The sequence below is a fragment of the Pyrus communis genome, chromosome 16, assembly GCF_041283825.1.
Source record: "Pyrus communis isolate YQ-2024b chromosome 16, ASM4128382v1, whole genome shotgun sequence".
Classification (NCBI taxonomy): domain Eukaryota; kingdom Viridiplantae; phylum Streptophyta; class Magnoliopsida; order Rosales; family Rosaceae; genus Pyrus; species Pyrus communis.
In genome coordinates, this window is record NC_142580.1 from 1,905,001 (window position 1) to 1,932,238 (window position 27,238).

The 27,238-nt window shown below is 38.9% G+C and overlaps 3 protein-coding genes and 2 pseudogenes across 4 annotated transcripts; 4 read left to right on the top strand and 1 right to left on the bottom strand.

Annotated features, from left to right (window-relative positions):
* Positions 1–1,852, bottom strand: part of LOC137731248 (protein DETOXIFICATION 16-like) — an 8,356-nt pseudogene extending 6,504 nt beyond the window's left edge.
* A 3,802-nt stretch (positions 1,853–5,654) lies between these two features.
* Positions 5,655–9,239, top strand: LOC137731714 (protein DETOXIFICATION 12). Its single transcript, XM_068470904.2, has 7 exons — positions 5,655–6,062; positions 7,189–7,733; positions 7,853–7,939; positions 8,026–8,082; positions 8,169–8,407; positions 8,501–8,706; positions 8,986–9,239. Exons 1-7 carry the CDS (start codon positions 5,796–5,798, stop codon positions 9,070–9,072), a joined length of 1,488 nt encoding a protein of 495 aa, XP_068327005.1. The 5' UTR covers positions 5,655–5,795; the 3' UTR covers positions 9,073–9,239.
* Positions 9,240–11,118: 1,879 nt separating this feature from the next.
* LOC137732041 (protein DETOXIFICATION 12) lies at positions 11,119–15,051 on the top strand. Its single transcript, XM_068471334.2, has 7 exons — positions 11,119–11,749; positions 12,934–13,478; positions 13,598–13,684; positions 13,774–13,830; positions 13,910–14,148; positions 14,241–14,446; positions 14,754–15,051. The coding sequence occupies exons 1-7, from the start codon at positions 11,483–11,485 to the stop codon at positions 14,838–14,840; spliced, it is 1,488 nt and encodes a 495-aa protein (XP_068327435.1). The 5' UTR covers positions 11,119–11,482; the 3' UTR covers positions 14,841–15,051.
* Positions 15,052–16,447: 1,396 nt separating this feature from the next.
* LOC137731735 (protein DETOXIFICATION 12) lies at positions 16,448–20,725 on the top strand. 2 transcript variants are annotated; one of them, XM_088687982.1, is made up of 9 exons: positions 16,448–16,538; positions 16,647–16,759; positions 16,865–17,139; positions 18,499–19,043; positions 19,162–19,248; positions 19,334–19,390; positions 19,470–19,708; positions 19,802–20,007; positions 20,255–20,725. In XM_088687982.1, exons 3-9 carry the CDS (start codon positions 16,873–16,875, stop codon positions 20,339–20,341), a joined length of 1,488 nt encoding a protein of 495 aa, XP_088544108.1. In that variant the 5' UTR covers positions 16,448–16,538; positions 16,647–16,759; positions 16,865–16,872; the 3' UTR covers positions 20,342–20,725. The 2 variants fall into 2 exon arrangements, with proteins under 2 accessions (XP_088544108.1, XP_088544109.1); XM_088687983.1 differs by lacking the exon at positions 16,448–16,538 and having other exon boundaries at positions 16,571–16,759.
* Positions 20,726–21,051: 326 nt separating this feature from the next.
* Positions 21,052–22,045, top strand: LOC148689811 (protein DETOXIFICATION 14 pseudogene; annotated as a pseudogene).
* The last annotated feature ends 5,193 nt before the right edge of the window (positions 22,046–27,238 follow it).

Genomic DNA, 27,238 nt, shown 5'->3' on the forward strand with positions numbered 1-27,238 from the left:
GAGATCAACAACTGGGTATGTGTTTAAGCTTGGTTCTGGAACCATTTCTTGGTGTAGCAAGAGACAGCCAACGGTATCTTTGTCAACCACGGAAACAGAGTATAGAGCAGCAGCAATGGCAGCTCAAGAGAATGCATGGCTAATACAGTTGATGAGTGATCTACATCAACCAGTAGATTATCCAGTACCATTGTACTGTGATAACCAATCGGCCATTCGCTTGGCGGAAAATCCAGTCTTTCATGCAAGAACTAAACATGTGGAAGTGCACTACCACTTTATCAGATAAAAGGTTCTACAAGAAGAGATTGAGATGAGACAGGTCAAGACGAATGATCAAGTTGCGGACTTGTTCACAAAAAGTTTAAGTACAGGCAAGCTTGGAAATTTTCGCTGTCTGCTCAGCACAGTGCAAAGAATGAGAGCTGACATTGAGGGGGAGTGTTGAGAATTAATGTCAATTGTAGGTGAAGTAGGTGGATGTTGTAGGTGAAGTAAGTGTGTGAGGTTGGTGAAGTAAGTAGAGGTTGTAGGTGAAGTAGGTGGATGTTGTAGGTGAAGTAAGTGTGTGGTGTAGCTTTCATTTGGTTTGCTATAAATACCCAAGTCCCCAAGCATTGTATATCATCCAAGGAAAAACAAAGCCTAGAGCTAAATAAGAAAAACTTTGCTAATTAGTTTGTTTTGTGAGCTTTCTTTAAGAGTGTGCTCTATTTTCTTCTTCTTGGGATCATTAGAGTTATCTTGGATACTCTTCTTATTCAACAATTACCAACACCGTGCCTTTGTTTCCCAGTAAACAAAGTGCCCAACAGACCACAATGTGAAGAAGAGCTGTGACTCCGTCACTCCAGAACCGATCATCATTGGAAACACATTGTTTTGTGTATGTAAAAATCTGTTGAGGCATTGGAGGAGACTATAGGCAAACAGGCTCGGAATCATCCAGTGGTTAAAGGCTCCTGCCTCCGCGGATATCTCATGGTCTTGGCCAAGAGCCATGAGAATGGTACTTGTGTAGAACCAGATGACTGCTAAGGGGATGCTTACTGCAAATAGTGTAAGCATTGCTCTTTGCATGTGGACTCCAAGCATGTGGTACTGTTTGGCTCCGTAGGCTTGTCCACATAGGGTTTCTAATGCACTTCCCATTCCCAACTCTGAGACATATTTCATGTTTTTGAGAGAAAATTAGAGGAAAATCACTTGGGGCTTTCAGATAATTTAAAGTGCAATGTTCTATAGAAAAAGTTGAAAGTGCTCTTATGTTGTGAAAGCACCATAAAGAACCTTAATTTTAATAAAAAATTTTGGTGGGCCTCAAAATTAAAGTGTTTTTAGCAAAAACGCTGACGGACCATAAAGAATCACAGTAATGAAAGAAGTCCATGTTACTCAACTAATGAACGACTTACATGAAATGGGAATAAAAGGTCGTTGTGTAGCAAATCAATCATATTGGCAATACAAAAAAGTTAAAATGCGCGACAAAGATGAAAAATTGCCACCTTAGCATCTTCGTTTCATGTGAAGAGAAGCAACTTACCAGTACACTGAAACCAGTGACAGAAGCAAATGAAGAGGCCATGGAAGCACTGGAGAGTGCCAACTCTCCAAGATGGCCAACGAACATGACTGATGTGACTTGTAAGCTGTACTGCAACAAGCTCACTGCAATCAGAGGCCCTGCCAGCCATAGCTGCAATTTTGCTTCTTCAATAACATCCCCACCTCTCCAAATTCCTCTTTGAGATGGTATTGTTTCACCATCAAATCCTTGATGATCTGGAATTAGAGGAGTCTTAACAATCGAGCTCACTTTTGCCATTGTTCACCAAATTAGCATCTTTGCCACTTGAATCTGATTGTTTTTGTTTATTGCTGCTAACCACACACAGAGAGAATCCATCCAAAATGTATAAAAAAATTAGAGAGAATACAAAACAATAAGGGAAGCGTTTTTGGCACTTCAAAAATCTCATTCTACACTCCTCACACGTGTATTTTTCTTTCCTAATATAAAAAATTTGGAGTGTAAAATGAGATTTTTGAAATGCTAATAACAATTCCTAACAACAAAACACATAAAATATGAGGGTTGGCTAATATGATGGAGAACTTCCAAAACTCTCATTGTCTGTCACGTGTCAAATATTTTTTTAAGCATTTCTTGTTAAAAAGCCTTTTAAAGCTTAACATTCGAGTGACATCATTCAACTCATAGAGATTTCGGTAAAAAAATGAGAGTAAACTTTCAACTCATTCCTAACCACAGTTAAAAGGCACGTTTTTTTTTAAGTTTTCAATCAGAAATCATCTTGTCGGGGGATTGGTGCAAATATTTATTGACACAACCCATTCCTAACCATAATCAAACTGGTCCAAATATTTATTGACACAACTCATTCCTAACCATAATCAAACGACACACGTTTTTTTAAAGTTTTCAATCAGAAATCATTTTGTGAGGGGATTGGTCCAAATATTTATTGACAAAGGGATCAATTAATCTTACAAAATAGTTGCAGGTTGAGTCTACCAGAATCTACCATTCCATCCCCCAACTGTCTCGTAAAATTCATCCTGCAATACAAAAAAGTGCTTGAAAAGAGGGGGAGGACGGACGTTTTCCTTTTGCCCCGAGGGCGCCCGGCGGGGAGGGGGCGGAGGACAGTCGTGATTGAAAGTGGGGGGGACGGTCGTGATTTAGGGGGAAGAGGACGGGCGTGATTTGGGGGTAGGGGTACGACGGTGGGTAAGTGTTTTTGTGAAATGACAAGACGATAACAAAGTATTTTCTCACTAGGTATTGTTTGTTAAACGAATTTTAAAAAGTTATTGCACTTGATTTTGCGTTAGTTGTTTTGTTATTAATGTATTTTTTAAAAATTTCTTTTTAAATTCCTAAATTATCATTCTTTTTTTATCTTGAGTTTTTGTCTCACGATCACATTTTTTTTTATTTGGTAATGTTAGTGAGATTAAATTTAGAGACAAAATTTATAAACTAAATGATGTGTCACTAAAAATGAATACATTTATCAATGTTTAAGTAATAAATCAATCATCAACTTTCATAAACTTTAGTTTCTAAAATTTTGTGTTATATATTTGTCTATTAATACTTGGGAAATTTTATTTAAACCCATGTAACATATTTCTACATCCAACTTACTTTTTGTACCCATTTGATTTTTAACTAAACTATCAATATCACATCCCGAACCTAGACGGATCACTTCCCGGCCCCACTACACCACTGTAGCACAATATTGTTCGCTTTGAGCTTACCATTCCCTCACAAATTTATAAACTAAATGATGTGTCACTAAAAATGAATACATTTATCAATGTTTAAGTAATAAATCAATCATCAACTTTCATAAACTTTAGTTTCTAAAATTTTGTGTTATATATTTGTCTATTAATACTTGGGAAATTTTATTTAAACCCATGTAACATATTTCTACATCCAACTTACTTTTTGTACCCATTTGATTTTTAACTAAACTATCAATATCACATCCCGAACCTAGACGGATCACTTCCCGGCCCCACTACACCACTGTAGCACAATATTGTTCGCTTTGAGCTTACCATTCCCTCACAATTTTGTTTTTGGGAACTCACAAGCAACTTCCCAGTGGGTCACCCATCATGAGATTGCTCTAGCTCCCTTCTCGCTTAACTTCGGAGTTCCTACGGAACTCGAAGCCAGTGAGCTCCCAAAAGGCCTCGTGCTAGGTAGGGATGAGAATATACATATAAGAATCACTCCCCTGGGTGATGTGAGATGTCACAATCCACTGCCCTTTGGGGCCCCATGTCCTCGTCGGCACACCACGACCAGGATTAGGCTCTGATACCAAATTGTCACATCCCAGCCCGGGGTCCACCACTTCCCGGGCCTGCTCCACCATCGTAGCACGATATTGTCCGCTTTGGACCCCGACCACGCTCTCACGGTTTTGTTTCTGGGAACTCACACGATCAATATCTCTTTAAACCCAAACTTACTACCTTAAATACCCTCACAAACCCAATTCAATATGTAAATTTATCTTTACACCCATTTGAAAAATAAAAACCCAAAATCAAGCATTTTATTTTCCTTAAGTCCCACAGCTTAACTTTCTTCTCTTTCCTAGTCTTGTTCATAAATATCTCTACCAACTTTATATATTTTTTTGTTGTGTAAAAGTTAAATATTTTTTGCTTTAAATACATGTTCGTTGTGTTCATTGGCCTGATTTGATACTGAGGTGATTATGAAAAAAGCTGGTATAAAAAAAAGTTGGGAGCTATTTTTGTGTTTGGTAAACATTCAGCTTCAGCTTTTTTTCACAGTTTTGGGTGAAAAAAAAGCCAAAAACAAGAAGCTGCAAAACCCAGCTTTGAAAAACAGGCTTTTTTTTACATCTATTTTACATAAAAGCTTACCAAACACTATAATACTGCTTTTTTTCTTTTTCAAAAGCACTTTTATAAAAAAGTTTACCAAACACTCTGCTGCTTTATTTCACAGCTGCTTATTTTTACAGTACAATAGAAGCAGTTTTTTTTTCAAAGCACAACAATACCAAACCAATCCTAAAGTTTTCTTCATCAGCTTTGGAAGCTGCTATTGGAAGTTTGCAAAATAAAATGGAATCGACATCGTTACAATAAATCCAGGATTGGTGATTGATCCTCTCTCACAACCAACTCTGAACACAAGCATGGAACCTATTCTGAATCTCGTAAATGGTACTCCTGTTCATTACTCATTAATATATTGAATGATTTTGTCAAGTAATCATTCCTACTAGAGAACCCATTTTGAGGGGTAGCATCCATCATGATTAAAAGCTTAGGGTTTGGACGGTGGATGGTTGTTAAGTTTTAAACGGAGAGCCCAAAGCTCTTCGATCAAAACGAAGATGGAAAATCCGGACTACAGAGAGGTTGCAGATTTTTAACATCATCGATGCAACAGTGAGCAACAACCAGAGCACATTGGGTTGATCAATTTACATAAAATTCCCTCCCCTCCCTCCGCGGTGGGTTGATTATGGATGCCAATTTCTTCCTCTTGATTTTAGACAAGATTGTATCTACAAAACAAATAACATCTTAGGTCAAGGTCAAGAACGTCACTCACCCACGATGAATGGGGGCCTTTGACCGAAGAACCTCTGATGCCAAAGTTAGAATTTAGAGAGAAAAGTATTTGGAGAGTTTTTGAAAATTTTACAAGAATGTGAAATTAGTCTTTCAAAGAAAATGGAGTCTTATTTATAGAGCATGACCGACCCTCTTTGGAAGAGAGAGTGGCCGGCCCTAAGATGTTTTTTGGAATGTAATGCTGATTAATTTGATGATTAATGAATTAATTAGGAATTAATCCATTACTTAGCCTAATTAATTTAATTTATATAGAAGGTTTTGAAGGTTATGGAATGATTTCCTTGTAGCGGATATGAAGTAAAGATGAATGAGATAAATTTGAACTTGTTACCTAGTTTGGGCACTCTTGACTCGGTTGATGGATGATTCTCTACTGCTCGCGTGTAGGAAACCCGGTGTGTCTCGATGGTAATTTTGTTATTTTCACTTAAAAATCTACATGTCGCCTCTTAATATTTTTGGCTTCACATTAATCAATTTACTTGGCCTCGGTCCTTGAAAAGGTCAAATTTTCTCCTCCACTCATTCCGCAATCCGCATATATTACATAAAATTCCAAATCCAAACCTCCAACGTCATTAGGCGACGAGTCACTGATTGAGCTCCACGCTTCCACAGCAGACGTCGCCATGGAAGAGAGCTTGCTGTTACCAAAACGCCGAGAAGAAGATCAGCAACAGAGAAGATATAGTACTACAAGTATTCTAACGTGGACTTCTTTTTTCGAAGAAGTGAAGAGGTTGGGATGCATAGCGGGACCCATGGTTGCCGTGATTCTCTCTCAGAACTTGTTGCAGGTCATATCGATGATGATGGTCGGCCACCTGGGCGAGCTCGCTCTCTCCAGCACCGCCATCGCCATCTCCCTCTCCAACGTCACCGGCTTGAGTGTTTTCGTAAGCGCCCTCTCTTCCTTCCTTCATATCTTTTGGAATTATGCTTTTAATTTCCAACTGTTTTCGTTTGCTACGTGTTTGAAGAAATGCCAATAAAACATCGTATCTCTTTTCTTTTATGAATAAGATTACATTGTTTTTCAAAATGTGAGATTCTAAACTACTATAATTTGTTGGGGGAGAAACTCAAACTCGGGTGCAAAAGACCTTAATCAACTGGTATAACACACGTCTACAAAACTAAATAACTTAAACACGAACCAAATCAGGATTTCCAGATTATATATACTTCTTGTATGATTGTACTTGAATATTTGCTCTAATCTATACCAGTTGCATTGCATCTGGGCAGTTTTTATTAGAACTAGCTGGTAGCCAAAAACTCAGAACAAGCTAGGTATGTGCCGATTTGCTAGTGTTGATGCAGCAAATGATCGGACCGAGACGCTTGATTCCTCTGATATTTTCTGATGAATACAAATACTACACCAAAGACTACCTTTTAGATTCTATAGAAGGTGAATCGCGTTATTCACACACTTTTTTTTTACTTTCCACACATCTCTTTTTAATTTTTGTTGTTTGGTCTCTTCCATTCATTTAATTCGACGACTAAAAATTGAAAAGAAAGTTTGGAAAGTAAAATTAGGAATGTAGACAGCATCCATGACTCAATTCCACTGCACTTGGTATCTACCTATGACAAGAATGTCGAGACGCAGCACAAAAAATTTGACTTTGTTAACGTCTAGGCCCACTTGCCATCAATCATTGGGCCAGCTAATCATGGATTATATTAAGTATGCGAGTTTAATTTGTCTACTCAAACTATTGTGTCCACTAAAAATGTTTCCATTCAAACATTGTCCACAAACCATGAAGAAATTAAATCCGTGTAGCTTTTGCAAAAAGACTACAGATGTAAGGATGCTATGACGTATATCATGAAACTACTTAATGATAATCTTATAAGCAACAAATTGAAGATAATTAAGTACAAATTTCGGCGTAGATGCAGTGTTAATATCGAAATAATGACGAGTTTCAGTCTAACAGTGCTAAGGGGTAGATTGTATAAATCTCTCTCTTATAACCAAGTGGATTTTGTAACTTGCTGTTTGAACAGTTGGGAATGGCTAGTGCATTGGAAACTCTGTGTGGTCAAGCATATGGAGCAGAACAATATCAGAAACTTGGACTTCAAACTTACACTGCTATATTTTCTCTCAACTTAGTCTGCCTCCCTTTATCTTTGATATGGATTTATATGGAGAAATTACTGATTTTCATGGGACAAGACCCTGTAATTTCTCGCGAAGCCGGCAAGTTCACAATCTGGCTTATTCCCGCGCTATTTGCTTATGCCACTCTTCAGCCGTTCATTAGATACTTTCAGACACAAAGTTTAATAATTCCTATGCTCGTAAGCTCGTGTGCGACGCTTCTGTTCCATATTCCTCTGTGTTGGCTTCTAGTATTCAAGTCTGGATTGAACAACCTGGGAGGAGCATTAGCAATCAGTATTTCATATTGGGTGAATGTGATTCTACTTGCATTATACATGAAGTTTTCTGCTGCCTGTTCCAAAACCCGAGCTCCAATTTCTGTGGAGATCTTCCATGGAATCGGAGAGTTCTTTCGCTTTGCCATCCCTTCTGCAATAATGATATGGTAGTCAGTTTATTTTTTGCATGCTAGTCTCAAGAAGACGTTTCACTATGCTTGATTCTTACAATATTTGATTTTAAACGTCATTTCTTTATTTGATTGATTTTTATTGATGGTTGTAGCCTTGAGTGGTGGTCATTTGAGCTGCTTATCTTGCTGTCTGGACTTTTACCAAATCCGGCTCTTGAAACTTCAGTTCTGTCTGTATGGTATATATTCTGTATAATAAAATAAATTTGTCAATTTGATCACCATGTAGAAAAAAGTGAGTATTTTAACCGATTGTTGTGGACAGTCTGCAGACGATAACGACGCTCTATGGAATACCTTATGGGTTTGGTGCTGCAGCAAGGTATGCTCAAGCACATTATACCATCAGATTACATATTTATAGGAAAAAAATCAGTGTATCTTTTTCTTTCTTTGCTTATTGTGCAGTACTAGAGTTTCAAATGAACTAGGAGCTGGTAACCCACAAGGTGCTCGAATTGCTACTTTTGCTGCGATGTTTCTTGCAGTCACAGAGGCAAGTATAATAACCACGACCCTCTTTGCCTGCCGGAATGTATTTGGTTACACTTTTAGCAATGAGAAAGAAGTCATCGATTATGTCACAACCATGGCTCCTCTAGTTTGCCTGTCCGTTACCATAGACAGTTTGCAAGGGGTCCTTTCAGGTTTGTTTCCTTATCTTCTCCTATTAGCAATAAACGATTGAATTCTTTCATGTTTCAGCCTAGTGTTTTGTGTTTTGTGAATGGTTAAACCAGGTATTGCCAGAGGAACTGGGTGGCAGCACATAGGGGCTTACATAAACCTCGGAGCGTTTTATCTTTGTGGGATTCCAGTTGCAGCCACGTTGGCTTTCTGGGTACAGCTGAGAGGAAGGGGCCTTTGGATTGGAATACAAGTTGGTGCTTTTGTGCAAACCATGATGCTCTCCTTAGTAACAAGTTGTACAAATTGGGAAAAGCAGGTATATTCCTCAACCCTAACTTCTTGACAATGCTGATCTTCTGCAATTGCTTCAACGATTCCGCTATTTTCTATTGGTTGGCAAGAATTTGGGAGGGAAGATGAAGAACATTTCGTATCTTATGACTACCATTCTTATCCATTTGCTTAAACTGTCCCAAGATGTGTTATTTTTCGTCAAACTCCCCACAGCTTTGGTTTTTCTTAGCACGTAAACAGAATACCTATCCAAAACTAATGTTTCTGAGAGGATTTTGATGTTGGTCCTTCGATGTTTCAGGCAAGTATGGCAAGGGAGAGGATATTTAAGGGAAGCCCCCCACAAGGCAATTGCTTGTGTGACAAGGCAGAGAGTAATGAGTTTTGATTAGCACAATTCTCTCCATCGCGGGAATAAGGAGAAAGTATTAGGTTTATCCGTACTTCTGGCACCCAAAAAAATTGTAATAACACATTCGAATATGATTCATGCATATAGACTTGTGGCATTCAGTCTTGACTACAATCAAGTGAGATAGACGTTCTCGAATGCAATATGGTGTCCTGAATCTCCTAATAGCTTGCATCGCAGTTGCTGCTCAAAATTATATTTTTAAAAAGCCCAAACCCAAAACGACGTCATTTTGGACAATTTTTTTCATAAAATTCATGGCTTTATGATGTCAATAGAGAAAAAATAATAGCAGTCAAATATTTGATTCCTTGGCTTGCTTGCTTGATTGTTAAGAATGTGTTAGTGTAGGAGAATCCGGTTAGAATTTTATTGGGCTTGATCTTGTAAAATCCTGTGGGTTTTGAATTACTTGTACTCTTTAAGTGATAGACTAGTAAATAAGATATTGTACTTGTGTTATTAATATAATTCATGAAATTATAATAATTCTACATGGCATCAATCATTTAGGTTTTTTTTTTTCCTGGTTTCAACACTAGCCCTTGCCGTTCCCACACAAACACAAAACTATATATATATATATATATATATATATATATATATTAACTATTATAATAATTTTGGGTACTCTAGCCTCACACCTCAAGTCTATCGTCTAGAGTCTAGACAAGATTATTCATAAAACTACTTGGTTTTGTTTTTGCCTTTTAAAACATTGAACTTATCCACAATAAATGATGAAAATTCACGCATCCAATGCAACAATTACTTCTTTACCCTATACCGAAAATTAACGTGTACAACATGATTTTTTTTTGTTCATATGAGCGTTGAATAGAAGCGCAACTTACCAACACACTGAAAACAGTGACAGAAGCAAATGAAGAGGCCATGGAAACACTGGAGAGTGCCAACAAACGTGACTGATGTGACCTGTAAGCTGTACTTCAACAAGCTCACTGCAATCAGAGGCCCGCCAGCCATAGCTGCAATTTAGCTTCTTCAATAACATCCTCACCTATACAAATTCCTCTTTGAGATGGTATTGCTTCACCATCAAATTCTTGATGGTCTGGAATTAAAGGAGTCTCAACACTTGAGCTCACTTCTGACATTTTTCACCAAATTAGCATCTTTACCACTTGAATCTGATTGTTTTTGTTTATTGCTGCTAACCACACAGAGAGAGAATCCATCCAACATGTATAAAAAATTGGTGAGAACAGAAAATGACAAAAGACAAAATATACGAGGGTTGGGTAACATGACAGAGGAGAACTTCCAATAGTCTCACTGTCTGTCACTTGTCAAGTGTTTTTTATGGAAGCATGAATTATTCCACAATTTGAATGGGAGGGTCAATTTCCAATGGGCTAAAGATATTTCTACTCATTACTAGCCACAATCAAATGATACACGTGTTTTCAAAAATTTCAACCGCAGATTCATCTGTGTTTTTGTCCTTTCACTTGTTAAGTTAACTCATCTATAAACCCATCGATAATATTTTACTGTGGTTGCATATTTTGTCATTAAAGATCATAACGGGTATTCTATTGTTGCCAGGACGTACAATCTTGGGGAGAATACTACATTTATAACTAAAGCACTTACCTTACGTGCCGCATTGAAATTTGCAAAAATCAAATGTTTTAAGAATGTCTGTGTTAAGATGACTCAACCCATTATTGATTCTATTTTAAACAAATGCAGACCGCCATGGTGAGTTTCTTACTATTATTGAGGATATCAAATTACTTGCACGATCATTTTCTTCTATACCTTGGGCTCATGTCTTCTGAAAATGTTAAATTTCTTTCTGATGTCATTTCTAGTGATGGACACTCCATTCATAATACTTGTTAACCCAATGTTGCTAAAAAAGTTTTTCTTTTTTATTGTACAGGAAACATTTGTATTTTGTAGTCCAGATTTTTCTTTTTGAATAAATTTGTTTTTCCATAAAATAAAATAAATAAATAAATAAAGTTTACATGGAGGAGAGGCTACCCCATTCCAGGGCAGGCCGCAAGCCTCTTTGAAGACTTACAGATGGATATTAGCCCTTTCTTTTCTTACCAACTCAATCAACTTTCGTTAGCGTTGATAAATTTTTATTTTTCTTATATTCTTGCTTTTCTTTAAGGTTAGCAAGTAAAGATTGTACATATTGATCTGTTTCCTTGCTGTCATATTAGTCGTATACTGCCACTCTACTCAGAGTCAGAGAAAAATGAAAACTTTTGACCTCTGTTCTTGAAAAAGGTATAAAATTTCTCCACATCTCCCTCCGCAATCCACATATATATTCCAAATCCAAACCTCCAACGTATTAGGCGACTACTCATTGATTGAGCTCAACGCTTCCACAGCAGACGTCGCCATGGAAGAGAGCTTGCTATTACCAAAACGCAGAGAAGAAGAGCAGCAACAGAGAAGAAATAGCACTACAAGTATTCTGACATGGACTTCTTTCTTCGAAGAAGTGAAGAGGTTGGGATGCATAGCGGGACCAATGGTTGCCGTGATTCTATCTCAGAGCTTGTTGCTGGTCATTTCGATGATGATGGTCGGCCACCTGGGCGAGCTCGCTCTCTCAAGCTCCTCCATCGCCATCTCCCTCTCCAACGTCACCGGCTTCAGTCTTTTCGTAAGTCTTTCTTTCACCATTCGTATCTTTTGGAAGGACTGTTCAACTGTTTTGTTTGCTATGTGTCTATACAAATGGCAATAAAGCATCCAATCGTTTTTTTCTCTTTCGAGTCAAGAATACTTTGTTTTTTAAAACGCAAGATTCTAAACTACTATAATTTGTGTGAGGAAGAGATGGGTGCAAAAGATCTTAATCAACTGACTTAATATATGTTTGCAAAACTTTTCTCGTAACATAAAATTAAGCACAAACCAAACCAGCATTGTAGATTATATATACTTCTCGTATGATTGCACTTGAATATTTGCTCTAATTCATACCCAGTTGCATTGGCATTTTTAATTTTTTTTGTATTTGGTTGCAATTTTGCTATATATTTAAGGTTTTTTTTTAGCCAAAATGGTCTCAAAGATTGGCATAACATTTTATTTTGATCATTGAACTTTAAAATCGATAGAATTGGTCCAGTTTGTCCAACCATCAATCATTTTGGTTATTTTGTGAAGAAAAACTCTATTAAATAAGGATAAAATGACAAAAATACACTCAATTTTTGTCAAATTATTTTTGCATATTGTTAATTAAATTAATGATATTTTTATCATTTTGATCCTTATTTAACAAAGATTTTTTTTCGGAATAACCAAAATTATTAATGGTGGACAAACTCACGGACCACTACTATCGATTTCAAATATAAGAACTTAAAATTATGCTAATCGCAACCATTTTGGCTAAAATGTCTTTATCTAATCAGAGCAAGATACTTTCTGATGAGTACGAATACGACACCAATCTGGGGCCAGCTAATCACTGATTATATTAAGCAAAATATGCGAGTTTAATTTGACTCTGCTGCTGTTACCTGCTGGGGCATCTTTGCTAAATGACAACAGTGGCACATTCAGATTAATCTGTCTTCTCGTAACTATTTTGTCCACTGTAAATGCTTCGTGTGCAAACATTATTCACAAACCATGTGGAAATTAAATCTGTCTGCACTGTGGGTTTGTAAAAAGACTACAGATGTGAGGATGCTATGATTTATATCATGAAGCTACTTAATGATTAAGAAAAAAATTGATGATGATTAAGTACGAATTATAACAAAATAATGACGAGTTTCTGTATAGATTTCTTTCCAAAAACTAAGTGGATTTTGTAACTTGCTGTTTGAACAGTTGGGAATGGCTAGTGCATTGGAAACTCTGTGTGGCCAAGCATATGGAGCAGAACAATATCAGAAACTTGGACTTCAAACTTATACTACTATATTTTCTCTCAACTTAGTCTGTCTTCCTTTATCTTTGATATGGATTTATATGGAGAAGTTACTGGTTTTCATGGGTCAAGACCCCGTAATTTCTCACGAAGCCGGCAAGTTCACAATCTGGCTTATTCCCGCGCTTTTTGCTTATGCCACTCTTCAGCCACTCATTAGATACTTTCAAACACAAAGTTTAATAACTCCTATGCTCATAAGCTCGTGTGTGACCCTTGTGTTCCATATTCCTCTGTGTTGGCTTCTAGTATTCAAGTCTGGACTGAACAACCTTGGAGGAGCATTAGCAATCAGTATTTCATATTGGGTGAATGTGATCCTACTTGCATTGTACATGAAGTTTTCTGTTGCCTGTTCAAAAACCCGAGTTCCAATTTCTATGGAGGTATTCCATGGAATCGGAGAGTTCTTTCGCTTTGCCATCCCTTCTGCAATAATGATATGGTACCCAGTTTCTTTTTTGGATTCTAGTCTCAAGAAGACGCTTCGCTATGCTTGATTCTTACAATATTTTATTTCAAAAATCTTTTTTTTATTTGATTGATTTTCATTGATGGTTGTAGCCTCGAGTGGTGGTCATTTGAGCTGCTTATCTTGCTCTCTGGACTTTTGCCAAATCCGGCTCTTGAAACTTCAGTTCTGTCTGTATGGTATATATTCAGTATAATAAAAATCAGTGTGTCAATTTGATCACCATGTAGAAAAAAGAAGTGATTTTATAACTGATTGTTTGGGACAGTCTGCAGACGATTTCGACACTCTATGCAATACCTTTTGGATTTGCTGCTGCAGCAAGGTATGTTCAAACATATTTATACCATCAGATTACATTTACACCATCAGCTTATCTTTTTCTTTCTTTGCTTTTTGTGCAGTACTAGAGTTTCAAATGAACTAGGAGCTGGTAATCCACAAGGTGCTCAAATAGCTACTTTCGCTGCGATGTTCCTTGCAGTCACAGAGACAACTATAACCACCACCACGCTCTTTGCCTGCCGAAATGTATTTGGTTACACTTTTAGCGATGAGAAAGAAGTCATCGATTATGTCACAATCATGGCTCCTCTAGTTTGCCTGGCCGTTACCCTAGACAGTTTGCATGGGGTCCTTTCAGGTCAATTTCATTATCTTCTCTATTAGCAATGAACGATTGAGTTCTTTCATGTTTCAGTCTAATGTTATGTGTTTTGTGAATGGTTAAATCAGGTATTGCAAGAGGAACCGGGTGGCAGCATGTAGGGGCTTACATAAACCTCGGAGCGTATTATCTTTGTGGGATTCCAGTTGCAGCCACATTGGCTTTCTGGGTACAGCTGAGAGGAAGGGGACTCTGGATTGGAATACAAGTTGGTTCTTTTGTGCAAATCATTCTGCTCTCTTTAATAACAATTGGTACAAATTGGGAAAAGCAGGTATATTCATCAACCCTAACTTTCTTGATAATGTTGATCGTCTATTCCACTATTTTCTGTTTGGTTGGCAAGAATTTGGGAGGGAAGACGAAGAACATTTTGAATCTTATGACTTCCATTCTAAATTTTCTTAAACTGTCCCAAGATGTGTTCTTTTTCTTCAAACTCCCCACTGTTTTTGTATTTCCTTGGTTTATCTTGGCCCTTAAAACAGAACATCTGTCCAAAACTAATGGTAGTAGCCATCCATAGACGCAACGTTTTATGTTTCTGAGAGGATTTTGATGTTGGTCTTTTGATGTTTCAGGCAAGTAAGGCAAGGGAGAGGATATTTGAGGGAACCCCCCAACAAGTTAATGGCTTGTGTGACAAGGCAGAGAGTAATGAGTTTTGAGAGCACGGTTCTCTCTATCGCGGGAATAAGGAGAAAGTATAAGCTTTATCCATATTCTTCTGGCACAGAAAAAATTTGTAATAACATATTCGAATATGATTCGTACATATAGACTTGTGTCCTCAATCTCCTAATAGCTTGCATTGCAGTTGCTGCCAAAAAAATTGAAATGTGTCACTACAATTTCATACAAAATAGGTGGTGAAATAAATTTGTGCATGACCATAGCGGTACTCTTGTAACATCCCACATCGCCCAAGGGAGTGATCCTTGTATGTATATTCTCATCCCTACCTAGCACGAGGCCTTTTGGGAGCTCATTGGCTTCGGGTTCCATCGGAACTCCGAAGTTAAGCGAGAGGGGGGCTAGAGCAATCCCATGATGGGTGACCCACTGGGAAGTTGCTCGTGAGTTCCCAAAAACAAAACCGTGAGGGAATGGTAAGCCCAAAGAGGACAATATCGTGCTACGGTGGTGGAGCGGGCCCGGGAAGTGGTCTCGCCCGGGCCGGGATGTGACAATTTGGTATCAGAGCCTAACCCTGGTCGCGTATGTGCCGACGAGGACGTCGGGCCCCTAAGGGGGGTGGATTGTAACATCCCACATCGTCCAGGGGAGTGATCCTTATATGTATATTCCCATCCCTACCTAGCACGAGGCCTTTTGGGAGCTCACGAGCAACTTCCCAGTGGGTCACCCATCATGGGATTGCTCTAGCCCCCCTCTCGCTTAACTTCGGAGTTCCGATGGAACCCGCATCCCACATCGCCCAGGGGAGTGATCCTTATATGTATATTCTCATCCCTACCTAGCACGAGGCTTTTTGGGAGCTCACTGGCTTCGGGTTCCATTGGAACTCCGAAGTTAAGCAAGAGGGGGCTAGAGCAATCCCATGATGGGTGACCCACTGGGAAGTTGCTCGTGAGTTCCCAAAAACAAAACCGTGAGGGAATGGTAAGCCCAAAGCGGACAATATCGTGCTACGGTGGTGGAGCGGGCCCTGAAAGTGGTCCCGCCCGGGTCGGGATGTGACAACTCTTATCTATTTAGTCTTAACGCTTGAGCTCACTTCTGCCATTTTTCACTAAATTAGCATCTTTGCCACTTGACTTTGTTTATTGCTGCTAACCACACAGAGAGAAAACCCATCCAAAATGTGGAAAAACTTAGTGAGAATAGAAAATAACAAAAAACAAAAAATATGAGGGTTGGATAATATGATACAGCAGAACTTCCAAAAGTCTCATTGTCTGTCACTTGTCAAGTTGTTTTTTTTTTTTTTTTTTGGTTGAAGCATGAGGTATTCTTCGGGGTAAGACTATTTTTAATGTGACTGAAGGCATTTCAGCTCATCTCTAACCACAGTCAAACAACACATGTTTTTTGAAGTTTTAACCAGAAATCGTGTTTTTGTCCGGGGGATTGGTCCAAATATTTATTTACTTGGATTAATTAATCTTACACAAAAGTTGCAGTCTGAATCTACCAGCATCGACCATTCCATCCCTCAACCGTCTCGTAAAATTTATCCTGCAATACAAGTGGGGTAGGATGGACGTTTTCCTTTTACCCGGCAGCGGGGGAAATAAAACATTTTTATTGATTGCAAAAGGTGAGGAGGAAAGGAGGCTACCCCATTTGAGAGAGAGAGTGCATACTACAAGATCACCTATCAAGAGGGATTGTTGGCAGCGAGAGTAAGCTTTGATTTAGTGAAGAGAACGATAATAAAACATTTTTATTTTCTCATAATAGTGTCAGTTTTTTTATATTATTTTAAATTTAAATCTTGCCTGTTTTTGTAGATTAGCAAATAAATTGTACAAATTGGTCCGTTGCTCTTGCTGTCGTATTGGTCGTATACTACCACCACGCAGTCATAGAAAAATGAAAACTTCTGGCCTCTGTCCTTGAAAAGGTATAAAATTTCTCCACATCTCCCTCCTCAATCGCCATATATATTCCAAACCTCCAACGTCATTAGGCGACTACTCATTGATTGAGCTCCACGCTTCCACAGCAGACGTCGCCATGGAAGAGAGCTTGCTATTACCAAAACGCAGAGAAGAAGAGCAGCAACAGAGAATAAATAGTACTACAAGCATTCTGACATGGACTTCTTTCTTCGAAGAAGTGAAGAGGTTGGGATGCATAGCGGGACCCATGGTTGCCGTGATTCTATCTCAGAATATGTTGCTGATCATTTCGATGATGATGGTCGGCCACCTGGGCGAGCTCGCTCTCTCAAGCTCCGCCGTCGCCATCTCCCTCTCCAACGTCACTGGCTTCAGTCTTTTCGTACGTCCTTCTTTCTTCATTCGTATCTTTTGGAATTAATGTCCAACTATTTTTGTTTGCTATGTGTTAGTAGAAATGCCAATAAAACATTCTATCTTTTTTCTTTCATGAATCAAGTATACATTGTTTTTCAAAATGCGAGATTCTAAACTACTATAATTTGTTGGGAAAGAGACTCGTGAGTGAAAAAGTTAAAACACAAACCAAACCAGCACTATAGATTATAATATACTTCCTGCATGATTGTATTTGAATATTTGCTCTAATCTACACCCAGTTGCATTGCATCTGGACAGTTTTAATTTTTTTATATTGGGTTGCAATTTTGCTATATATTTATGCTGGTGCTATCCACACACTTATTTTTACTTCTCACACACCTATCTCAATTTTCGACCGTTAGATCGAATGAAATGAAGAACATCAACGGATAAAAATTAACAAAAGTGCATGGAATGTGTGAATAGCACTACCATATTTTTAATCACTTCTTCTGATATTCTCTGATGAATACGACACCACGGCACCAAAGATTGCCTTTGGATTCTGTCGATTTTATTGAACTATATGATATGGGGAATATTTTTGCTCACACTCTTTAAGTGATGGTGATATTCGCCACTCATTTATTACCATTGAATTTAAATTTTGAGATATGTGTAGCGGATAAATACAAATCTGAAAATTTAATCCAATTCAATAGTAATAAATAGGGTGGTAAATATTACCAACAAATATGCACCGGAATCATGAATGACTTAGTTCCACTGCACTGGGTATCATCTATGACAAGAGAGTCGAGACAAAGCACAAAATTTTGTCTTTTTGTTTTGGCCAAAGGTTTAAGGATATACTTCATTAATTATAAGAGGTTCATTAGGATTTTGCCACCAACCGGCTGATCACGAGTTTAATTGGACTTTGCTGCTGCTGCTATTGGGGCATCTTTGCTAAGATTCACTGCATGACAACAGTTGCGCTTTCAGATTAATTTGTCTTCTCATAAACTATTTTGTCCACTAAAAAATGCTTCCTGCGCAAACATTGTCCACAAACCACGTAGAAATTAAATCTCCGTGCACCGTGGGTTTGCAAAAAGACTGTAGATGTAAGGATGCTATGATGTATATCATGAAACCACCACTTCATTATAACCTTATAAGAAACAAATTTTGATGATGATTGAGTACGAAGTTCATCGTAGATGTAGTATTAACATCGAATAATGACGGGTTTTAGTGTGATAATGCAAGATTGAAACCATTAGCCATGCATTGCTGAAGGGTAGATCATGTACTGGTTTTTGTATGGATCTCTTTCTTACAACTAAGTGGATTTTGTAACTTGCTGTTTGAACAGTTGGGAATGGCTAGTGCATTGGAAACTCTCTGTGGTCAAGCATATGGGGCAGAACAATATCAGAAACTTGGACTTCACACTTACACTGCTATATTTTCTCTCAACTTAGTCTGTCTTCCTTTATCTTTGATATGGATTTATATGGAGAAGTTACTGATTTTCATGGGTCAAGACCCTGTAATTTCCCGCGAAGCCGGCAAGTTCACAATCTGGCTTATTCCCGCGCTTTTCGCTTATGCCACTATTCAGCCACTCATCAGATACTTTCAGACACAAAGTTTAATAATTCCTATGCTCATAAGCTCCTGTGCGACCCTTCTGTTCCATATTCCTCTGTGTTGGCTTCTAGTATTCAAGTCTGGACTGAACAACCTTGGAGGAGCATTATCAATCAGTATTTCTTATTGGGTGAATGCAATTCTACTTGGATTGTACATGAAGTTTTCTGCTACCTGTTCTAAAACCCGAGCTCCAATTTCTATGGAGGTATTCCATGGAATCGGAGAGTTCTTTCGCTTTGCCATCCCTTCTGCAATAATGATATGGTACCCAGTTTATTTTTGCATTTTAGTCTCAGGAAGACGATTCACTATGTTTGATTCTTACAATATTTTATTTCAAACATCATTTCTTTATTTGATTGATTTTTATTGATGGTTGTAGCCTTCAGTGGTGGTCATATGAGCTGCTTATCTTGCTGTCTGGACTTTTATCAAATCCGGCTTTTGAAACTTCAGTTCTGTCTGTATGGTATATATTCTGTGTAATAAAAATCAATTTGTCAATTTGATCACCATGTAGAAGAAAAGTGATTATTCTAACTGATTGTGGTCAGTCTGCAGACGATTTCGACACTCTATGCAATGCCTTATGGGTTTGCTGCTGCAGCAAGGTATGCTCAAGCATATTTATAACATCAGATTACATTTATACCATCAACTTATCTTTTTCTTTCTTCGCCTATTGTGCAGTACTAGAGTTTCAAATGAACTAGGAGCTGGTAACCCACAAGGTGCTCGAATAGCTACTTTTTCTGTGATGTTTCTTGCAGTCGCAGAGATAAGTATAACAACCACGACCCTCTTTGCCTGCCGGAATGTATTTGGTTACACTTTTAGCAATGAGAAAGAAGTCATCGATTACGTCACAACCATGGCTCCTCTAGTTTGCCTGGCTGCTGCCCTAGACAGTTTGCAAGGGGTCCTTTCAGGTTTTTTTTTCTTTATCTTCTCCTATTACCAATAAACGATTGAGTTCTTTCATTTTAGTCTAATGTTATGTGTTTTGTGGATGGTTAAACCAGGTATTGCTAGAGGAACTGGGTGGCAGCATATAGGGGCTTACATAAACCTTGGAGCGTGTTATCTTTGTGGGATTCCAGTTGCAGCCACATTGGCTTTCTGGGTACAGCTGAGAGGAAGGGGCCTTTGGATTGGAATACAAGTTGGTGCTTTTGTGCAAATCGTTATGCTCTCTTTTGTAACAATTGGTACAAATTGGGAAAAGCAGGTATATTCATCAACCCTAACTTTCTTGATAATGTTGTTCTATTCCACTATTTTCTGTTTGGTTGGAAAGAATTTGGGAGGGAGATGAAGAACATTTCAAATCTTATGACTACAAGTCTAATTTTCTTAAACTGTCCCAAGATGTGTTCTATTTCTTCAAACTCTCCATGGCTTTGGTATTTCCTTAATGGTAGTAGCCATCTATAGACGCAACAATTTACATTGCTGAAAGGATTTTGATGTTTCAGGCAGCTAAGGCAAGGGAGAGGATATTTGAGGGAAGCTCCCCACAAGTTAATGACTTGTGTTTCAAGGCAGAGAGTAATGAGTTTTGAGGAGCACAATTTTCTCTGTCGCTTGAATAAGAAGAAAGTATTAGCTTTATCCATTCTTCTGGCACTAAAAAAATTTGTAATAACATATTCGAATATGATTCATACATATAGACTTGTGGTATTCGGTCTTGACTACGATCAAGTGAGATAGACGTTCTCGAATGCAACATGGTGTCCTGAATCTACTGATAGCTTGCATTGCAGTACCTGCCCAACATCTGTATCAGAATGTCTCCGGAAAGTGTACTGCAATATCCGGCAAGAAAGAACAGCTGAGTTCTGAATCAGCAAATTTATCATGATAAGATGTGTAAAGTTGACAAAAACTCAGCTGAGTTATGCAATTTATTCACACATCCAATACAAGGATTACTTCTTTCTCAACCCCTATATCGAAAATTAACGTGTAAAACGTGATTTTTATTTTTTATTCATTTCAAATCAGCCGTATAATATTTGCTCTGTTTTTCTTGCTGTCACATTGGCTCTTTTTTTGTAGCCTAGCAAATAAAGCAAGCAAATAATTGCTCCATTTTTGTATAATATTAAAAAAATCTGCACAGAATCTTTAGAAAATATGTAAACTACCACTATGCAAATAATGATGCTACATAACTGGTTTGCTTCTCTTGCTGTCATATTGGCGGTATACAAACCACTCTTTGCAAATGCCGCCGCGGCGATTGAGTTCCACAGCAAAAGACACAGCCATGGAAGGGAGCTTGCTATTGTCAGATTACAGTAAAGAGCAACAAAGAAGAAGTAGAAATTCAAGTAGTAGTAGTTGTTGTCTGACATGGGGTTCTTTTTTCGAAGAAGTGAAGAGGTTGGGAGGCATTGCAGGACCCATGGTTGCTGTGGTTCTTTCCCACTTCATCCTGCGGTTCATTTCAGTGACGATGGTTGGTCACCTGCGTGAACTTGCTCTCTCCAGCTCCTCCATTGCTTTCTCCCTCGCCGGCATCACCAGGTTCAGTCTTTTTGTAAGTCTCTATCTTCCTTCCATCTTCTTCTTCATCTTTTGTTTGGTTTCTGTTGGTAGAAATCCCAATTAACCTTACCATGTATAGAATGCATGAAACTTCTGTTCTGTTTTTATGAATCAAAAGTCCATATCTTTTCACAATATGATATTCTAAGCTACTACGTCTATTGAGATGAGATTTGAACTCGGGTACAAACTGCCATGATCAACTGGCATAACCACATAAATTTTAGCGTAGAAATAATCTGTCTCGCAAAACTAATTTGATTTGTAACTTGCTGTTTGAACCGACAGGAGTGGCAAGTGCACTGGAAACTCTGTGTGGGCATGCATATGGAGCAGAACAATGTCAGAAACTTGGACTTGAAACTTACACTGCCATATTTTCTCTCAACTTGGTTTGTCTTCCTTTATCTTTGATATGGATTTATATGGAGGAGATACTGATTTTCACCGGTCAAGACCCTGTGATTTCTCGTGAAGCCGGCAAGTTCATAATCTGGCTTATTCCTGCTCTATTTGCTTATGCAACTCTTCATCCACTCGTTCGGTACTTCCAAACTCAGAGTTTATTAACGCCTATGGTCATAAGTTCTTTCGCCACTCTTTTATTCCATATTCCTCTCTGCTGGATTCTAATATTCAAGTCTGGATTGGATACACCGTGTTGCACTGTGCAGCAGAGTCAGGACATGCGGAAGCGATTGAGATGTTGGTAAAGAAAGGAGATGATGCTGAAGCTTGAACTAACAAAGGTGTGACTGCACTGCAGATTGCTGAGTCTTTGCACTACGTTGGGATTACTAGGATACTTATTCATAGAGGTGCAACAAAAGACAATAGTAATATGGCACATATCTTGACCCAGGCCTCAATTTCATTTGGGAAAAAATCTATGGGACTAGAGGAGGAGATCATCAAAAGAGGAATGAAGAAGAAGAAATCGAGTCAAGCTAAAGCTCTTTGTGGGAGCTTCGATCGTTCGATGCCTTTGGCTGTTGTTTAGCTAGTAAAGCTGGAACTAATATTGGTGCATTGGTATTTTGATAAACGTAGGATAAATTGGAGGATTCAAAACTTCAAAATCACGATCCATCAATAAATAAATAAACTTGGTTTTCTCTATGAGAGCTATTAGGGTTTTAGCCGGAATGAACGTAGGATAGACAAAGAGTGATCCTAGGGTTTAATTATAATGTTTGAGTTTATTGATAATTTTGAGTTTTATTATTAATTTCATTTTGTACTTAATAGTAATTCAGCAATCGGGTAATAGACAATTAACATTTAAAATTTAAGTTGGGTGTAAACAGAGGTTACATGGATTTAAATAAAATTTCCTTTACAAAAATGGTAAACCATATAAAAATAATGAAACAACAATGAAATACTTATCTTTGGTAGGTAGAGAATGTAGAAATCACAGTTTCTAAATATCTCTCTTATATTAATTCTTTATTAAAAGTTACAATGATATGGCAGTGTACATATAGACAATATACTGCCCTTACAATTACAATTATACCCTTGTCTAATCTATCTATTTACATAAGAAACCTAACAAACATTTAACAAACATCTAACTAATTTTACTTGATCCTTTACACCCCCTCAAGCTGAACTTGGATGCATCAAAAGGACCAAGAGAAAGCTTGGATTGCAAGTATAGAAATCGGGATTTAGACAGAGATTTGGTATGAATGTCGGCTAACTGATCTTGAGAACACACATACTGAACTTTGAGAAGATTGGCAAGGACCAGCTCTCGAATATAATGGTAATCAAGTTCTATATGCTTGGTGCGAGCATGGAAAACTGGATTGGAAGCAAGAGATATTGCAGACAGGTTGTCACACCAGAGAGAAGGAACATGAGGAAGGTGAAGACCAAGATCCTTGAACACTTTACAAATCCATGTGATTTCAGCTGCTGTGTGGGCTAACGACCTGTATTCGGCTTCAGTGGAGGAACGAGCAACCGTTGGTTGCTTCTTAGCACTCCAGTTGATAAGATTGGATCCCAGAAATATACAATATCCACTAGTAGAGCGGCGATCAAAAGGACAGCCGGCCCAATCAGCATCAGAATAGGCAGTAAGATGAATATCACATTTCTTGAACCACAAACCATGACTGACTGTTGCTTTCAGAAATCTGAGAATGTGTTTAGCTGCTTGAAGATGTGGTGCACGGGGAGCATGCATAAATTGACAGACCTGATTTACAACAAAAGATAAATCAGGGCGGGTCCAAGTTAAGTATTGCAAGGCACCAACAATGGATCTGTACTCGTGTGGATCAGGTAACAAGGAACCTGTGTGATCAAGTTGGACCGACCCAAGAGATGTAAGACAGGGTTTAGCACCAGCCATGTTTGTCTTTTGAAGCAGGTCAAGGATATACTTGCTTTGATGTAGGAAAAGACCAGCAGAGGATCTCTGAACCTCAAGACCCAAAAAATAATGCAAGGGGCCTAAGTCCTTCACAGGAAAAATAGTATTGAGTTTCTGAATGAAACTGTGACAAGCAGTAGGACTTGGACCGGTGACAAGAATGTCATCGACATACACCAAGACAATGATAGGGACAGGTGTTTGAATTACAAACAAAGAAGCATCAGATTGTGATTGATGGAATCCCAAGTACTTCAGAACTACAAAGAGTTTGTCAAACCAGGCCCGAGGAGCTTGCTTCAATCCATACAAGGATTTTCGAAGTTTGCAGACATGATTAGGATAATTGGGATCACTGAAACTAGGGGGTTGCTGCATATAGACATCTTCTTGAAGGTCTCCGTGCAGAAAAGCATTACTGATATCCAATTGGTTGAGAAACCAATCACAGTGAACGGCAAGAGATAGAAGAATGCGAATGGTGACTGGTTTGGCAACTGGACTGAACGTTTCCTTGTAATCCAAACCAGTTTGCTGATGAAAGCCTTTGGCCACAAGCCTAGCTTTGTATCGATCTATAGTGTCATCCGGATGTTTCTTAACCCGAAACACCCACTTACAGCCAACAATATTCTGATGAGATTGAAACGGAACGAGAGACCAAGTGCATGTGGACTGCAGGGCATTATACTCATCCTGCATAGCAGATCTCCAATGGGCATGTTTAGAGGCCTGAAGATAAGTAGAGGGAATAACATCAACAGTGTCGGGTAAAGGATGGTTGGTGGCTGAGTAGGCTTTGGGTTTAGAGATACCAGCTTTAGATCGGGTGATCATAGGATGGATATTAGTGGGAGGAGAGGAGAGTGGAGATAAGGTGACTGAAGAGGGCACAGGAGAGGGATGCACTTGAGAATGCAGTGGAGGTACAGGAGAATGTGTGCTGGAGGGATTGATCAAAGGAGTAGGTGATGAACTCAAAGGAGCAGGGGAAGAAGGAGCATGTATAGGAAATTGCAGGTTGACACAGGATTGACTTGGGAAGTATCAGCAAATGAAGAAGGGGGAAGAACAGTGGCAGAGGATAGAGTATGGAATGGAAAAGTGGTCTCATCAAATAGTACATGCCGAAAGATATAAACACGTTGGGTAAGTGGATCAAGACAACGATACCCCTTGTGTTGAAGACTGTACCCAAGAAATACACAGGATTTACTCTTACTATCCAACTTGGAAGTCGTATAGGGTTTGAGCCAGGGATAACAGCCACAGCCAAAAACTCGAAGGCGAGAATAATCCGGAGAAGTGAAGAAGAGGAGTTCCCAAGGGGATTGCAGTAGACCACCAAGTGGAAGTCGATTAATGAGATAGATAGCAGTAGAAAAAGCTTCAACCCAAAACATATGAGGCACTTGAGATTGCACTAAGAGTGTACGAGCAGTTTCAACCAAATGGCGATGTTTCCTTTCAACGCATCCATTTTGCTCAGGAGTATGAGGGCAACTAAACTGTTGTAAAATGCCATGAAGTTTAAGAAAATGCTGAAACTGATGACTTGTAAACTCACCCCCTGAATCAGATCGAACAACCTTGATTTTATTACCAATAGTGTTCTCTACATAGGATTTGAACTCCACAAAGATTGAAAAGACAGAAGACTTAGACTTTAAGGGAAAATACCAACTATACTTGCTGTAATCATCAACAATAAGCAAGTAATATCTATAGCCACTGACGGATACAACAGGAGACGGCCCCCAGACATCACAATGCAACAATTCAAGACTGGTCGAAGATGCAGATGGAGTAGTACCAAAGGGAAGCTTGTGATTCTTTGCCAAAGCACAGTCTTTGCAAAAGAAGTCGGGAGACGATCTGCCTTGGACAACAACTTTATTCGTAGACAGAACTTTCCGAAAGATAACAGAAGAGGGGTGACCAAGTCTGCTATGCCAAATACGAACATTAGTAGAACTACTTACTAGTGCAGTAGGAGAGGTAGGAGCTTTGGAGGAAAAAGAGCCTTGAAGAGGAAAGAATCCACCTCTAACTGGGCCCCGCAAAAGCGTCCTCCCCGTAAAACGATCCTTGACAGAGGATCCATGAATGTCAAGAGTCAATGAACAATCATTATCTTTGATAAACTGATAGGCAGAGAGTAGACTATGTTTCATATGAGGCACATGAAGAACATTGTGTAATTGAAAAGAAGAAGCAGGAGTATGCAAAGTAGATGTGCCAGTATGAGCAATAGACAGACCTTTACGATCTCCGATGTACACCTTGTCTTCACCATGGTAAGGAGTTGGAGATTGAATATTGGAGATATCATTTGTAATGTGAGAGGTAGCACCCGAATCTATGAGCCAAGAATTGGAGGACTTCGCAGTGTAATGAGCACACATGGCAGCAAGTTTAGCTGGGGGAAACTTGCCTGAGATTTCTGGATTCATTCTGTCGAAGCAATCAAGAGCTTCATGGCTAGTAGAACCACAAATTTGACAAGAAGTTTTGTGACCTGAAGGAGAGGCATGACGGTTGAATCCAGAATTATAAGAACCACGAGAGAAACTAGAGTTGGAGTTGCTACGATTAAAACCACGATTGGAGCCTCGATTGGAACCACGGGTGTAGCCTCGATTAGAACCACAATTGTAGCTTCGGTTAGAATTATACCGAAAGGAATTCTGAAGTGGTGATGCTCCAGGAGTCTGAGCAGCAAGAGCCTGTGGTGGTGTGGGAAGTAGAGGCGGTTGACCTTGCACAGAAAAGGCATGAAAAGGCTCAGAGGAAGAGATTTTCTTACGACGCTCCATGGATAACTCCTTAGTGAGCAACAGGCCATGTAATTCATCCAAAGAAGTAGACGAAAGGCGAAGTAAGATAGAATCAGTAAACGATTCAAAATCATCAGAGAGACCAGCAAGAGTTGCGGCAATGAGATCACGATCAGTGAAAGATACACCAGCAGCAGTGAGAGAATCGGAGATCTCCTTGATTTGTTGAAGATAGTCAGACATGGACTGAGAACCTTTCTGAATATTTTGAAGCTTCGAACGTAATTGATGAATGTGTGCATCCGAGACACCACCAAAACGTTGCTCAAGTTTGAGCCAGAGATCACGAGCGGAAGAGACACCGACTGTGAACGGAATGATTTCCTCAGAGAGCGTTGAATTGAACCAGATAAGCAGATTCTGATCTTTCTCATACCATTGCTCAAAAGCAGGATTAAGAGAGCGATCAGGAAGAAAGGGAGATGGACAAGGCTCAGTGCCATTAACAATCCCAAGGAGCTTGTAGCGACGAAGAATCGGAGCAAACAAAGCACGCCATGGCAGATAATTGGATCGCCGGAGCTTGATCGGAACCATGCTGCCAATGTTCTGGATCGTAAGAGAATTATACATTTGAGAGGAATTGAGATTTGGGGAAGAAGAATTAGGGTTTGGAGGAGGCACCGACTCAATTGGAGATGAGGATGCAGAGGGAGACGCCATGAAGATTCAAGAAAAAGAAG